Source organism: Ambystoma mexicanum, chromosome 6q (assembly GCF_040938575.1).
Source record: "Ambystoma mexicanum isolate Mex_15411 chromosome 6q, UKY_AmexF1_1, whole genome shotgun sequence".
Taxonomy (NCBI): domain Eukaryota; kingdom Metazoa; phylum Chordata; class Amphibia; order Caudata; family Ambystomatidae; genus Ambystoma; species Ambystoma mexicanum.
In genome coordinates this window covers 1,556,823,377-1,556,838,224 of record NC_090937.1, presented here as the reverse complement: position 1 = coordinate 1,556,838,224, position 14,848 = coordinate 1,556,823,377, and the positions used below count along the sequence as shown (strand labels likewise).

The window sequence follows — 14,848 nt, the reverse complement described above, 5'->3', positions numbered from 1 at the left end:
CTGAGTTTCGAACCCATGTCCATGCGGCACCCAGCGCGCATGAGTGAGCCTGGCGGAGATACAGACATTCGTCACTGAGGCTCTGCCCTTCGTCAAAGGTGCCCATTAAACAAGATGGACTCCTCATACTTCTAAACACTGTAGAACCAGGTGTGATTATTACCCAAATCAGTGATACTCGAGGTATTCACATGGATGAAAGGGTGAGTCGGACCTGGGGCGATTATATGTTCAAAACACAATAAAGATATTTCCATGATCAAACTCTATGGTACTCTTTTCATTGAATTTCAATGATAAAAGTCTGATTCGGAATCTGTTATCTAGAAGTTGTAAACAGATCTCAGCAACGAGTAATTAACCCTCTGAACTATCCTAAGGGACGATAGAAAACCTAATGTAGTCGCTGGCAATCAATATCTCGATCTGAAAGCCAGTGTTTTATATTTATCAATATGATATAAAAAGGTATTTTTTGTTATGATGCCTTTTCGATTAAACCCCCGGAGCAAAAATAAAATGATCACATATGCGTATACGGTTTAACTCAGTTATTCACACCAAAAAAAGACAAGGATTGTTCGTTACATTTTAAGACCTTGCAGAAGTTCTGATACGAACAAGTACCCTTTTACAAGAAGCACCGCATTATCTTCGACCTTTCGCAAACATCGATTGATCTTGCGTCTTTTCTTTACAAGATGGTCGTTCACTGTTCCAAAGTTTACCCCCAACATTCTTAAGTTCCAAAGAACTGTCCGTCTTAGCCTGAGGGGGCGGGCAGAGGGTTGCAAGGCGTTCCAATACCGTTCATTGTTGAGAGGGGCACGGCGGGAAACGGCAAACGAAGGCGCCAAGTGTACGTGACATGGGCTCGCGGTTTTTTTGTAAAGGTCACCCCACCAGTCTAATGGCTATGAAAAGGGGTTCCCGCCCGAATCATCGGCAGCGCCATGCTGAAGTGTCAGGGCCTGCATACGAGCGTAGTGCACTTTACTACTCCCACAGCCTGCAGCACACCTGCAACTCTATAAGTAGTGTGCATTCACTGTAGGCCACTATGCTATGAGCAGCCGCACCACAGTCAGTGACATATATCGCTTGCCCTCACTCCTGCTGTGGCAGCCGCGAACCCCAGACCATGTGGCGTTCTGGGCAGTGGTCTCTTCTGCAATGTTAGGGACTAGTAACACCCCCTGTGGAGAGGGCACATCTAATGTCAGCTCTAGTGCACTACCTCTTCCGGAACTTAGACCGCATTGCAGTGTGCACTCCCTCACAATATTCAGCATCATTGCAAGATTGCATGGGGGTGGGGGAACAAGCCCAAATGCACCTTGGAAAATGAATGCTAATCTGACACACAATCGTTCCTACACCCACATATGATGACTTGACTCCGTACCCTCTCCTTGCAACATTCGGGCAAGAGTGGGACATGGAACTGTGTGCACTTGTCTTCATCTACCCCCGACCCTTATTGGGCCTGTAGTGCAGTCAGCGGCCTTGAGTGGGACACAGAGCATGTCCCTGCTATGCCCCCCATTGTGCATGGAGGGTGCTGAGCAGAAGCATACGCCACGCTGCTGCTCCAGGCATCCAGGCCGAGCAGGAGCACACAGCAACACTGCTGTACCTAACGGGATGCCCAGAAAAAAAAGTCATGCCACAGTAAGAAAGGGCTAGAGTGGCTGGCCCAAAATTCCAGTCTAGCCGAGTAATAACGCATACCAGACTTGGTTTAAAAAAAATCTGGTATGCGTTATTACTCGACTGACTAGATAAAGAGTATGCTGAACTGGAAATGAGTGTGCTGATCTGGAACACTGTGCTCCTGCCCGAAACCCTCATGGTCCTGCTAAGTCAATGAGGGTGCCGAACGGGAGAGGTGTCCCGCTGCCAAATGTCCAGGTCAGGCTCTTAAAAGAGCCACGGGGGGGGAGGGAGCAAGCAGCGCCTCATGCCACCTGCTCAGTACGCCACTGACACGAGCACCTTAGTGCCATGTGCTCCTCGGATGGCCCCCTCATTATCCTGGCTGAGGGACACTTCACCTGTTCCGCACCCTCATAGACATGACAATGGGGGTGCAGGACGGGAAAAGAGTCCTGCTGTCAGGACAATGAGTGTGCTGCCCCGCCCCCCGCTTCGTCCGCCATTGCTCCCACAGTGTCAATTCCTACAGCCCCATGGGCGGTGTACATAGGCGATGCATTCCTATATGGGAACCTTCTCGGTAGTGTACTCTCACTGGCTACCACTGCAGCACTCTGTTTAGTGTGCACTCAAAGAGGCTGCCAAAATGGCAGAAGTTGTGCTCTAGATGAGACCACTTCACTTTCAAGCGGCCTGAATCCATCTATGATAGCTGTCTCAAACAGTGGCTCGCGAGTCGTTTGGACTGTGAATCCCTTGATACCTGAGCCTTAAAAGTGTGGCCCAGGGAGAATAAGAGGAAAGCATCATGCTTGCTAGAAAGGCCTGATCAGTTCACAGACTGCGGCTCGACTGAGGCTTTGGACTCTGAGTCCTATGAACCTTTGCTATTAACTATACTGTCTAGGGTTGATGGGAGTTGTAGCCCAAAGCATCTGGAGAACCAAAGGAAGGGTGACCAGACGTCCCGGTGTGGTACAGTCCTGGGAAACAACCCTCCGTCCCAGGGTCCTGAGAGTTTTTTTTATTAATGAGCCTTGTCCCGGGCTCCAATGGGTGGGTGGCTACGGTCCTGGTTTTTACTGTGAACCGATTCAGTGAGCCTTGTCCCGGGCTCCAATGGGAGGGTGGATACGGTCCTGGTTTTTACTGTGAACCGATTCAGAAATCCCCAAATCGGGCCTGGCGCAACTCTTCCTGCGCGTGAATGCTTTTCACGCCCCCCATTTTGTCCCCCTTCCCCTCCCTGCCTGCTTTCCTCCAATGAGAGGAGTGTGCCTGTAAACACCTCTACCCCCCTCCCAGGTAACAGGCCAGCGATATAGATGTAGGACTACCGTTTCATAGGAGTCCTGTTTGTGTGTACTGTAGTCCTACTTCTATGTCTTTGGCCTGTCTCTTTTTTTTTTTTTTATCTTTCACCCTACCAAAGGTTGCACATCCATGAACCCTGTCCTTGGCTAGGCTAATAAATTACGCTGCCCTCATCCAGAGCAATAGAATTGAACCTTCCAAGCTATTTGCTCACATCTACCTGTGAATATGCAAAGGGCAGATGGCCTCGATCACAATTCCAGGAAAAATGTCTGTACTATATGATCCGATTGCCTGACAACGGCGAACCATTTCGTACATGTTTGGCGTACATTAGTTATTCTTTGGGGCCACTGTAGCACTGGACATTGAAGGTACGCAGTGAACTTTGATTTGAACACTTAGGATATGTCTTAGGTATTTACTTGCATTCTATTTGTCGCTTACTTCAAAAAATGCAAGATGTAAGTATTTTGGCTGGCTAAAATATGGAATGGCTCCCACATTGTACGACTTACTCGCCCCACAACATGACCAGCCGCTCTGGCAGCAGTCACTTCTGCGCCGTGACCTTAGCCAGCAGTGTGCACTCCTGGCCGAGGTCCCTGCGGGCACTGGGCCCTGTTGATCCACTTTGCACTAAGAGCCTGCAGCCCCCTCCTGTGGCTCAACTTAAAATGACTGGAGTGGGGGCATGCACGGCGTGGCGAGGGCGCCATTAGGGCTTTGGGGCCTACATTTCTCCCAGGCCCCCCAGTCCTTCGCTCTCACAGGCTGCAGCCTCGCCCGTGTAACTCGCACTGATGTGTAAGTGTCAGACGTTGCAACCACTACAGCCCACGTTTCAAGGTACACGATCAGAGCGTTCAACACATTGTGCATGCTTTCTTCTGCAGCCCCTGGCCAATGCACACTCCTGCAGTGTCATATCTCGCTGCCCCTCGTCCAGTGTGCATTCATGTATGATCACGTCCTGCTATGAAAGGTGCACCGAAGGGTGGTCTCCCATCACAGCTTGCTGGTCATGCACTGCATGTCCCCTGTGCTGTGTGCACGCCTGGGCTGGTGCAGGATGCAACCGTGAGAAGTGTTCACCCCCCAGTGTGCACTATTGCATTGTCAGAACTTGGACACCACTGCACTTCTTCCATGTCAAACTATTTTGCACGCCTGGGGTGTGTGTCAGACCCTGCGCAGTGTGTGCTCTTGCAGTGCCACGTCCCGTTTTCCACCCGGAGGGATGCTCAGCAGTGTAAGGCCCAGCTGACACTTGAGCAGCGTACTTGTGTATTTGAGTGATATCCTGCCCCTGGGCAGGGTACACCACCGCAGTGTTTGACTCTGCCAGTTCTTTGCGCACACTGCTGCAGTGCCAGCCTGGGTTTCCTTCCACTCGCTATTAAAGCGTGCATTGCTGGTTTCCAGTTCCCGCACACTCTCCTTCCTCCCTTTCGCGCCATGTATTCCCACATCCAGCCCGTCTCCTGTGACGCCCCGCCCCCGGCGAGTCTCCACGCCCCGCAGCCCTCTCCCGGGCCAATGTTAAGCCGCCATCTCCTCCCGGCGACCCTGAGCCCCGCCCCCTTCCAGTCTCCTCTCGCAGCCCTGGCTCCGCCCCCAGCCTGTGTTATTTTTCGAATATAAATAACAGGGAAATGTAGAGACAGGAAGAAGGGGCCGAGGCTTGACGACGGGAACCTCTTTGCTGCACGGCCTGCTGTCCAGGCCTCTATTTCCTTTTCTTCTATTTATTCCTTTCTCCTCCCCCCCTAAGCTTATGTAGAAAACCTACGTGGAGCCACTCCGGCTATTTGTTCCCCTCTGCTGCTTTCCTGCCTGCAACGTAACCCGCTTTACGCTATTTATTTCGTGGGCCTTTGCGTGCAATAACCTATATATACACATATACACACCGCCCATATGAGCCCTATAGCTCGTGTCTCTGCTGCTCTGCTTTGCACTTTTAAGCCTCTGCACACGAATACTTTGCATTTTGGAAAGCAACCGGGTTTCAGAATACTGTGCAATTTCTTATTTATTTAAGTTTGACTTTTGCAAAGAGACTTTCCGCGGACTTTTTTTGTTGTTGTGAACTGGGTGGCACGACTTTCGCTCGGGATGGATTTTGAGCGGATCTTCAGCGATTTCAGCCCCTGCCGGCAGCAGACCATGGCCGGGAGTTCCTGCGCCCCTGCCGCCGTTCGGGGCCTCTTCACGGCCCAGCCTGGGAGTGTCGTGTCCCCGGTCACCAACCTGACCCTTAACCTGGACAAGCTTGGCGGTCTGGGAAGGTAAGAATGGCGCATGTTCCCCTCATTTTGCTAACTCCTCCTGTAAGCAGTTCCCACGGTGGCCTTCCGGAGCCTACCCTGTCCCCCCCTAAATCCCCGGTGCCTGTTCTTATAGGTGCCCCGACATTCCCATAAGTACCCCCTGACTCTGATTGTCTCCATTTTTGTTTGGGGCACATGGTATCACCCGACTCGGAGGGTGCCAATGCTATTTTTATGTCTGTTTTCTGAAATGTCTGTCTGAAAAGTTAATTTTCTCAAATGGGCACACAACTAAAATGTACCCTTTTAAAACCGGTAATGTTAGTGGCATGGGTGCTTCCTGTAGCCCCATAGTGTATGTAGCCAGAGGGGTGCAGAAGCTGCTGGCACGACCCAGGAGCCATGTGCCCTGCAGCAAGGCCCAGCTGATAGATAGCTGCAGTGTGCGTTTGCGAAGTAGGCCTTGCACCGAAACATGCTCTCCGACAGGGGGCGCCTCGGCTACTGCAGGACTAATGTAATGCCAGGTCGGTCATTGTTACGTGGGGGCGATAGGGACCCTGTCCCGCTCATTTTATGAATGCTGTGACTGAATGCACAGATGCGAGTATCGCCAAAGCGGTATTGGAAAGTCCAATTTGGACAATACCAAGGACCTGATCTACAAAGCTTTTTTTTCTATTGAATTGAGAAGAAACCGTTAATCAGAGGCCCTGTACGTGATGTTATCATTGGCTGTGTTTGCTCCTTTTGTTTCTGGAGTAATCATTCCAAAACGGATCTATTGATGCGACATGTGCTTCCGGGTGCAAGTTGTGAGTGAATTTTGCTGGGGTCTTTGACATCGCTGGCAATATCCTGAAGTGCGTCTGTGTTTTGTATAACATTTTTTTGCAAAATGCAGGGAAGACCGTGTTTACTTTTCCGGTATTGGTTGTGCGTTTTTACTACACTTTTTTTTATAAATCCCTGTAGTCGAGGGTCAATGATTTGTTGCTAAAACCCGCTACAACATTCAGCGAGTGGCTGTTTTCTCCAAAACAGCATTTACCCTACTAACTAGTGGGCTTTGCATGGGTGACTTGAGTTCTGTTCTGCCATGTCTTAGACTGGTGTTGGGGGGGGGGTGCCTACACCCCCCTCTTATCTCTTTGGGATTAAAGCCCAGGCTTTCAGACAGAGTCCCCACGCCACTTCAGCCGCACTGGGGGCTGGTAATGTATGCGTGAGGCCGGAGGCCGTGACGAACAGCTGTTCTGGTGGCGGGCTTCTGTGCTCATTAGCATAAACGTGATTAGGGGGTTATCCAGGAGGGGGCTGGGCAGCCGGCTGTGCTCTGGTCTTCACAGCTTAGGACACGGCAGCAGTGCAGAGGGGGCAGGTGTCGGGGTATGCTCACACCGCATGTATGAGGCAATTGCTAAACCGATTTATGTCTTGTATGATTCTAGCTCCTCGGCTGAACTGCAGGCATGTTTATTGTATGCTAGGCGCATAAATACATGGCTGGGAGAGGCCCTGATAAGCAGCCTAACCCTCCAAGGCACTCGCATGTTTGTCTTCCCAGGCACGCACGCCCTGTTAAAGATAACTCAGCCGGTTAATGCGCCTGCTGAAGAGTAACCCCCAGATCACATGGTTTTATCTAAACGGCGCTTTCAGCCTTTCAAGAAAGTCAGTGCCTTTTTGGCTGCTTATCGTAACACTTAGTCAACATCCATAAAGTGCCAAAAATACAGTACGCTCCATATTACCAACTTTATCTAGGCCACGGCTACAGCGTGTGGTATAATGATAAATACTAATAATTTAGCATTTATATACCGCTACGAACCCTCAGGCATTATTACCCACTGTGTGTGGTGCTCATTTATCGACCCCTTAAGGATGAAAGGCTGAGTCGATGTCAAAGCGAGCGCTCTACTCTCTGTGCTATCGGACCGGCATGAGTCAGAAAAGGAAACACCGACAACTTTTCTGCTCTCACTTGAGTCTGACTGTCTTGCAAAGAATTCGTGGGCCCGAAAAACTTAAAACGGACTCCCTGCTATCTTCCGGCTCTGCGGGCAATTCGCACTGCTTTCCCCACATAGCCCCCGCCTTGGGAAGGATGCTTTCTGGGAAGCTGTTTACATTGGGTTTACATTGGGTGTGTATCCCCGATCGCTTATCTGCAGGCCCTTGGAGGGATAATCATTCAGCCGACTGTTATCTGCAGGAAGTGCCAGGGTACGCTCCCCACGGCCGTCATGTAGATGCGGGTTGTGCTTCCCTAGGGCCACCCACAGAACACCCTGATAGGTGGCCACGACCTGGCTGAACACAGGGGGGGGGGCGGGTGGGACGTGCATTGTTCATATACCGTATTCTTCCGCTTCTAAGCAACACAATAACAGCTGACATCACCCAAGTGTGGTTAAATGTAACTGGCCTTGGCGATCCGCCATTCCTTGGCATGTGGCCCACTGTGGGGAGCTTGGTAAACGGAGATGCCAGTCCCTGGAGGGTTTGTTTACATGCTTGTGATTACAGGACGACTCATGCATACTGTGGCTGATAATTCCGCTATCCCCTCGCCCCCAGGCGCTCTGAATGCTGCGGTGGCTTTATAATGCACATTAGTAATCGTTTCATGATGAAAGGGGTGGTGAGGTTACATAAAAAAGGGCGGTGCTGTCTGTTTTCAGGATGGTCATATTTTAGTACCAAGACAACAGTGTCGGGTTTCGCTGGGGCAACTGCTGGCCTGTTTACACACCATTACATCACCATAGCATATTATTGTACTACTATAAATAAATACTAGTCTTTCAAGCTGGTAAGATAGCTCAGTGGGTTGAGCGCTCGCTGCTGCGATCTGAGTGTGATCTGCAGGTTTGAATCCCGGCAAGGCCAACGCAGCCTTTCATCCTTCCGAGGTCGATAAATGAGTACCAATTTCGGTTGGGTGATATTGTATGTAAATATGTGCTCTGTAAAGCGCTTTGGATTAAGGCGCTATATAAATAACACATCATTATCATTACACTGATAGTGGTTCTGACCAGCTTGGGAAGGCCATGGCCAAAGTCAGTGATTCTGGAAGCTGGCCAATCGGGCGTGGTTGATCTCGTGGGCCGGAATACTGATGGGTTTTCAGGATATCGCTCATTAATATTCATGAGAAACAATGTGCATATATTAGAATCATTCTATGCAGATTTGCCTCATGAATATTAATGAGGGGTATTCTAAGAATGTAACATGTTTCCGGCCACCATAGCCAGTTGGACATCCCTGGTCTAGTCCGAAACACCTCCACAAAACCCCCAAATGCTTTCACTACTGCCCCCTGTGGAGTGTGGGGGATATGTGCTTGTGCCACACTAGTCCTCCAGCATGGCGTGCCATCTATTTATTTATTTTATGGGGGGGATTTATAAAGCGCACTGCAGCCCTCTAGGCAACGAGTCACCTGTTTGTGGTTTAAGTATTTCACATTGCATATAGGAACATACTTGTGGCAGTGACAATACAGCAATGGTGCACAACATGCAGCCCTGAGGCGCATGGGGCCTCCAGGCCATTATTTATGGCCCTCCAAGTCACATGAGTTTAAAGATGAATGAGGTTGCCTGGTTTAAAGTTAGGCAAGCCATATGTGTGACATGTGTACCATGACTCCTCCCACTTTCCTTCGCGGCTCCCGAGGGCGTTCAACCTACCAGCGCTTTTAAGATCATACCAATGGTACATATGGCGCTATATAAATGCCAAGCAACATAACATAACAAAGTGCCATTAAAAGGAAATGTACCCCCTGTAGAAAAATAATAAAAAGGACACCTTAGACCCCTGCCTTTTTTAAACTTAAATTCTATTTAGCACACTGTATTTATTTATTTGTTTTTACATTTGTAGAGCGCACTAAACCCATAGGCATCAAGGCGCTTATTGCAGTTATATGGTTACATGAGGTGCTTGTACAGTACATGAGCGCTAGCTATGACATCTGTGCAGAGCCTGCTGACACCGGTTCGAATCCATCAAGGCCAAACTCAGCCTTTCATCCTTCCGAGGTCACTAAATGAGCACCTCGCACCGTGGGTAATAATAAGCAGCGCTCAGATATCTGAGGGTTCGTAGCGCTATATAAATGCTAAATTAGTATTATTATTAGTGCGTGTTGCACGGACCGGGCTTAGGTAGGGTGTCAAAGGCGGATCTGCTCTCATCTCCAACGGCAACGGCAGACGTTGAAGGAGCATGGGCCCTTGGTGGTTTTTGGCTTCTGCTCCTGGCCAATCACGAGCATCAGGGCATTTGCTTCATGACATTGGGTGGTTCTCATGGCCAGGCCAACAAATGGCCACCTTTGCATTTCTGCTGCTTAAGTGAGTTAACACAGAGGCTCCACTCATGCAATTAGACCGCCCCCAGCCCCGGCCAGTTGCCCATCACAACAGGATCTTATCTCGCGCCGATAATCCTTACATGATAGCGTTCAGCAATGTGATTGTTTTCTGGCCAAGCCTTTTGCCCTCGTCACTGCCTGCACCTTCTCTTTCCAGACTCAGGCTGGCTCCAATATTTCTGGCGTTTGTCGAGCTGTTGTTTTTTTGACTCTTGTGATGCCCTATCTTGAAAAAGGTTGTGACAGTCTCTTTTCTATATTGTTTTCAGCGACACTCCGAAAAGAAGACCAGCGATGGCCTTCAGGAGAGACAGCTCGTCGTTCACACGGACGGCCTCCTCTGACTCTTCCGATTCAGGTGAGTAGCAGACAATATGGCCGCCCTTTGCACACACTTGCCATGTGCTCATAGTGTTGCTGCAGAGGTTGTTTGGTTGTCCTGTTTCCTTGCAGGGCCACCAACTCAAGGTGCTATTATACTCGTGGGACTATCGCTGAAGCCCTGCAGCGGGGCTGCCCACTGGTGGGGGGGCCCGGCCTGCTTCATGAGGGAAGGAGGTGTTCTCGTTGTCTGATCAGTTAAAGTGCCATGGGCGAGTATGCTTGTCCTTTTTGCATAGACTTGCATAATAGCCTGGCAGTTAATGGGGTTAAGGGAGGATCTGGTTGAGCCACCCTGGGGTTGGTTTGAAAGCCAGGAGTTTCAGACTAGGATATATTTTGCTTTTTACGTGCACTGTGGACCCTCTTATGCTGAGGTTGAGCAAGTCACGCTTTCTTACCCTGCTCCAGAGTTGGTGTCGTTGTTTACAAACAGCCTCTTTGAGAGGTGGGGGGGGCGCTGTTGCCTGGGCTTTCAGTTCGGATCTATTAACTAAGGAGGAGCTTAACATTTTGGCTTACTGCACAAAAACCCAGACTCATTTAAAAGTGGAAAGGGTCGCTTTAATGTGACAGGCCAAAGCTTACCTGGCTCCATGGCCTTACAAACTAAAGACATTTTAAACAACCAATTAAATAATTAAAAATTCTCATTTTTTACCCAAAAATTAAATAATTAAATAAAGCAATTTCCTCCCTAACTATCCCTTGGACCCTACCGTCTCCTTACCCCTTTTCCAGACGTCCCGCTTTCTCCCCGGGGCCATGCCCCTCCAGGCTCAATACCTGTTCCCCCGTGGTGGCCCGCTTGTGCAAACAGCGCCACCCCATCCTTTCCCGTGTCATTCCCCCATTGTGCTTCCCTCCCCCCACATCAAAAGGGGCCATGCCCCCGGAGCCCAGGACCACTTCAATACCCCTCAGGCTCCCCTCTACACCAATCTCCCCCATCCTATGACCTGCAGACAGTCTGACCTGCCACCTCAGCAACAAAATTGCACCTTACAACTTCACTGATGCCCCGACCTGTCACACAAAACTACCCTATAATAGCTCCTTAACAGACCAAAAAACCCCGTAAGACCTTGACATGGGACGTAAAAAACCCCCGCCGAAACCAAGTACAATGGTACCCCATCCCCCTTTCCTAAAACCAGACACCAGACCTAACCCAAAATGAAGGGGGTGGGAGGGGGGGACAATAACCAAGTCAAACTGTCGCCTGCCTCCCGAACCTTCCCTGGCCCCTTAAATACCCTGGGGAGGCGCTCTGCCCCCCACGGCCACTCGCTGGCCGTGTGCTGCGCCAAAAAATTCCCCGGGGGGAAACGCTTTGCGTTCCCCCCGGGGCCCTCCTTCTGTTGTGGGCAGCACACCCGTAGACTACATGTTTTAAATCATTGCAATAAAGCCACTTTCAGGAACTACCGCGCAAATATTATCCTTGCATTCTATGGCCGGCCTTCTAATGTCTTTAAAAAGCCGTTATGCCAATAGCACTGTTTACACTGCTGGCCCTGTTGGGAGGCAGCCTGAAATGTTGGCCGCCCTGTTTTGTGCTGTTGTTGTGCACGCCTTTGGGTGAACCTCTTGTTGCCCATGTGGTGGTGTCTACCATGTGAGCAGCTCTGCTGTTGTCCTCATTGATATTGTCGTGTTTTTGCCTGCACCTACTGTTGCCTTGGGAAGTTTAATCCCAGTGTGCTTGGGTAGCTCTGCTACTGTCCAATGTCATGGCTTATATGTGGCCGGCCCTGCTGCTGCCCTGTGTCTATCCCGACGTTTGCCATTTGAATTTGTCCAGTGTATGTGCCCAACCTATGTTGCCTGTTGTGTAGTAGTGCCCCTCTTGTGAAGACATGCTATCTCTCCTTGTTTGCTGACACAGCCTTTCTTTTGCCAAGTGTGTTGCCCCCCTGGATAAATGCGGCTACTTCAACTTGTGCTTTCTGTGGCAGTGGCCCAATGTGCGTGGCATCTGTGTGCGCGTATAGACTTATTTTGCCAGTCTTTGTGTGTGTTCGAAGGCCTGCTGTGGCTTCCGTATGTGTGTAGTGTGTGTATGGGCAACCCTGTTGGTGCTCCTCTCTGTTTTGTGGAGGTTTTCTCTGACACTGAATGGTGTGTGTTTGTGCACAGCCCTTCTGTTTCCTCTGTGCAGTGAGGCCCCCCGCTGTAGAGATTGTCTGTGAGTGTATGGGTCTGGACTGCGCTCTGCTGTTTTGTGATGCCTGCTGAGGTTGCGTTTGTCTGTCTGCTCAGGTTTCTGCATGGACTCTCCCAGCCCGCTGGACCCACTGGACATTGAGGAAACGTAAGTTATAACCCCCTTTCTTTCTCTGTTTGGCTGATTTATTGTACATTATATCCAGTGAAAACTAGATGATAGGGTGATGTTCGTGTCTCTAGTAGTGTGCATGAAAACCTTATGGCCTGTTCCTAGTCAGTTTTATAACATGAAACGTGTAAGATTGTGACAAATCACACTGGGCCCCAATTGATGGAATATTTGCACGGTTCAAAGTGAATTTGCACTGCTGAAAAGTGACTTTGCACTGCTTCCACAAACCCTGATTCATGGAACTGGGCAAAGCCATTTCTGACTGCAAAAGTGACTGTGCGATGACTTTGTCCGGACTTTTGCACTGCAAAAATACACTTTGCACGGCTCCGTGAATCAGGGTTTGTGTCGGCAGTGCAAAGTCACTTTTCAGCAGCGCAAATTCACTCTGTACCGGGCAAATATTCCATGAATCAGGCCCATTGGATGAATTTTTTTCACTGCGTACATTTTGCACACAAATAAATAAAACTGGGTCACCTCTTTCCATCTACTCCCTCCAGCCCTCCATACATTCTCCTCCCAAAAAAAGGCCACAGTCCAATGGTGATGGCATCTTCTGGCCACTTTGCTGGCATTAGGGTGAATGCAGTCTTGTTATTAACTATGTGAGCAGGTGGGTTAATCTGCCCGCCGTAGAGATGTCTGTGGAATTTCACATGGTTTTTGGGATCCAACCACACCGTCTCAGTCTTTATCCTTCTCATCTTGTTTAAAAGCATTGGTGCAAACGGATCGCATAAGCTTCTTATTAGTGTTTTTGAACGTCAGTGCTACAAGATGGCTGGATGCTGAGAGCCATCCAGTGACACTTCTGTCGTGCCTCTTAATATCAAGCGACTCAGCCTTTCTGCTAAACATTGTATTGGGTATCGGTAACACCTGCTGTTTGAACACCTTGATTTCTCATTAAATTACTCTCTGCAGCTCGGGTGAGGCACGGCCTGGTCAGTGCTGGCTCATGAGTGCTTGCAAGGACACACCGTGAGGCCTTCGGCAGCAAGAATGTTATGCGGCCTGGCAGCTGCCAGCAGTTGCAGGGGCAGCTGCTGGCCTGCGGCTGCTCGGGCCCAACAGTCAGCTGTGCTTCCCGAGAACCTGCCAGGGGCACATGCCCAGCAATAGTGCTCAGGGCTGATCACAAAGCCCTGCCTGTTCCACGGGCGGGCGCTGTCTGGCCGAGAGCGCATGCTCGGGTTACACGCCACTTCCTGGACTGACACCTTGACGTATAGTAGGCGCTTGACATAGAAAAGAGATGCTCTTGCTGGGCTTGTGCCGCTGCTATGGCTTGCATGCAGCTTATTTTCGGGGCGCCGCGGGCCATACATATGGTTCATTGGGCATTTTTCAGGGATAGGCGTGCTCCATGCACTTTTCTCTCCATAAAATTAAAAAAAAATGCAGCCCACTAATAAACTGGATTGTTGTCTTGGCGCTCAAACAATGCACCTGCTATTAGCCAAGGGCACCCGTTCTATCTGCCAGAGAAGGGTGTCTTAGTCCTACCAGGAGTCCAGAATTCTTGACCCTTCAATAGGGTTTCCCATGGGAAAAGTCTTTTGTAAATCAGGCCCATGGCTTCTCATAATCAGGCCCATGGCTTCTCATAACTCAACCATTTGTCTCGCAAAGGCGGGTGAAATCACCCGATTTTGTTTCTGGCGGGTGAGACGCCCATTGGAATGAATGGGCGTGCAGGAGGCTTGCCGGGTGAGTCAGCCCTTTGCAAGGTGGGTGACACCCGCCAAAAGCGGGTGTGTTGAGAGCTATGGCTTCTTGCTGCGGTATCCGACCCCCTGTTTCTTATTGCATCCATATAGCGTTTCCACATTGACCCCCCCCATACCTGTCTCAACAGCTGCCATTAGTATACAGCAACAACCTATAACAAATTCGGTCAAGCTGGCCACACGTCGAGTCTCCTGCACTAGTACTCTTTCTTGACAACCGACAGCATCCACCCACGTACCTGATCTCTGGGGTAGCTTACTGGAACCTAGCAAGCCCCTCTAAGCCGCAGCAGAATGCATACACACAGGGTGTTCCAACCACTAAGCGCATTGAGGCCATACACATGGGAAAATGGCGCTATATAAATGATGACTACAATACAATACGTGTGTGTGTGTCCTACATTGGCAGCTGGCCACTGTCTGCATTATCTGTTGGAATACTTTCTCTGCTGCTGGGAAGATGTGCGCAGGACCTGAACATTTGTTGAGTGGTTTGCTGAACTCTCATGGCGGGAAGTGGCCCACCAGAGCGTGATTTTAACGCAGAAAGAACCTTCAGGAGCCTTGTAAAAATGGCGAGGGGCAGGCCCGTTGACTTTCCCACTTCCAATTTAAAGGCAGGGTTAAAAATTGCTTCGAGGAGCTGTATTTCACTCCTCCAACCAACAGCTGCAATGCAAACATGCCTACTCAACATGAATTGTCACATGGTTATGTGTGCAATTATAATTTTGGGATGTGTATGAAGGAGCGT

General features: G+C 49.9%; 1 protein-coding gene across 2 annotated transcripts in view; it reads left to right on the top strand.

The window, feature by feature from the left end:
* The first annotated feature begins 4,639 nt into the window (after positions 1-4,639).
* CDC25B (cell division cycle 25B) overlaps positions 4,640-14,848 on the top strand; it is a 32,122-nt gene continuing 21,913 nt past the window's right edge. For both annotated transcript variants that reach the window (XM_069632257.1, XM_069632256.1), the window contains exons 1-3: positions 4,640-5,261; positions 9,906-9,994; positions 12,280-12,331. In XM_069632257.1, the coding sequence (XP_069488358.1) occupies positions 5,089-5,261; positions 9,906-9,994; positions 12,280-12,331 (314 nt within the window). In that variant the 5' untranslated portion in view covers positions 4,640-5,088. The remainder of the gene's footprint in view (positions 5,262-9,905; positions 9,995-12,279; positions 12,332-14,848) is intronic.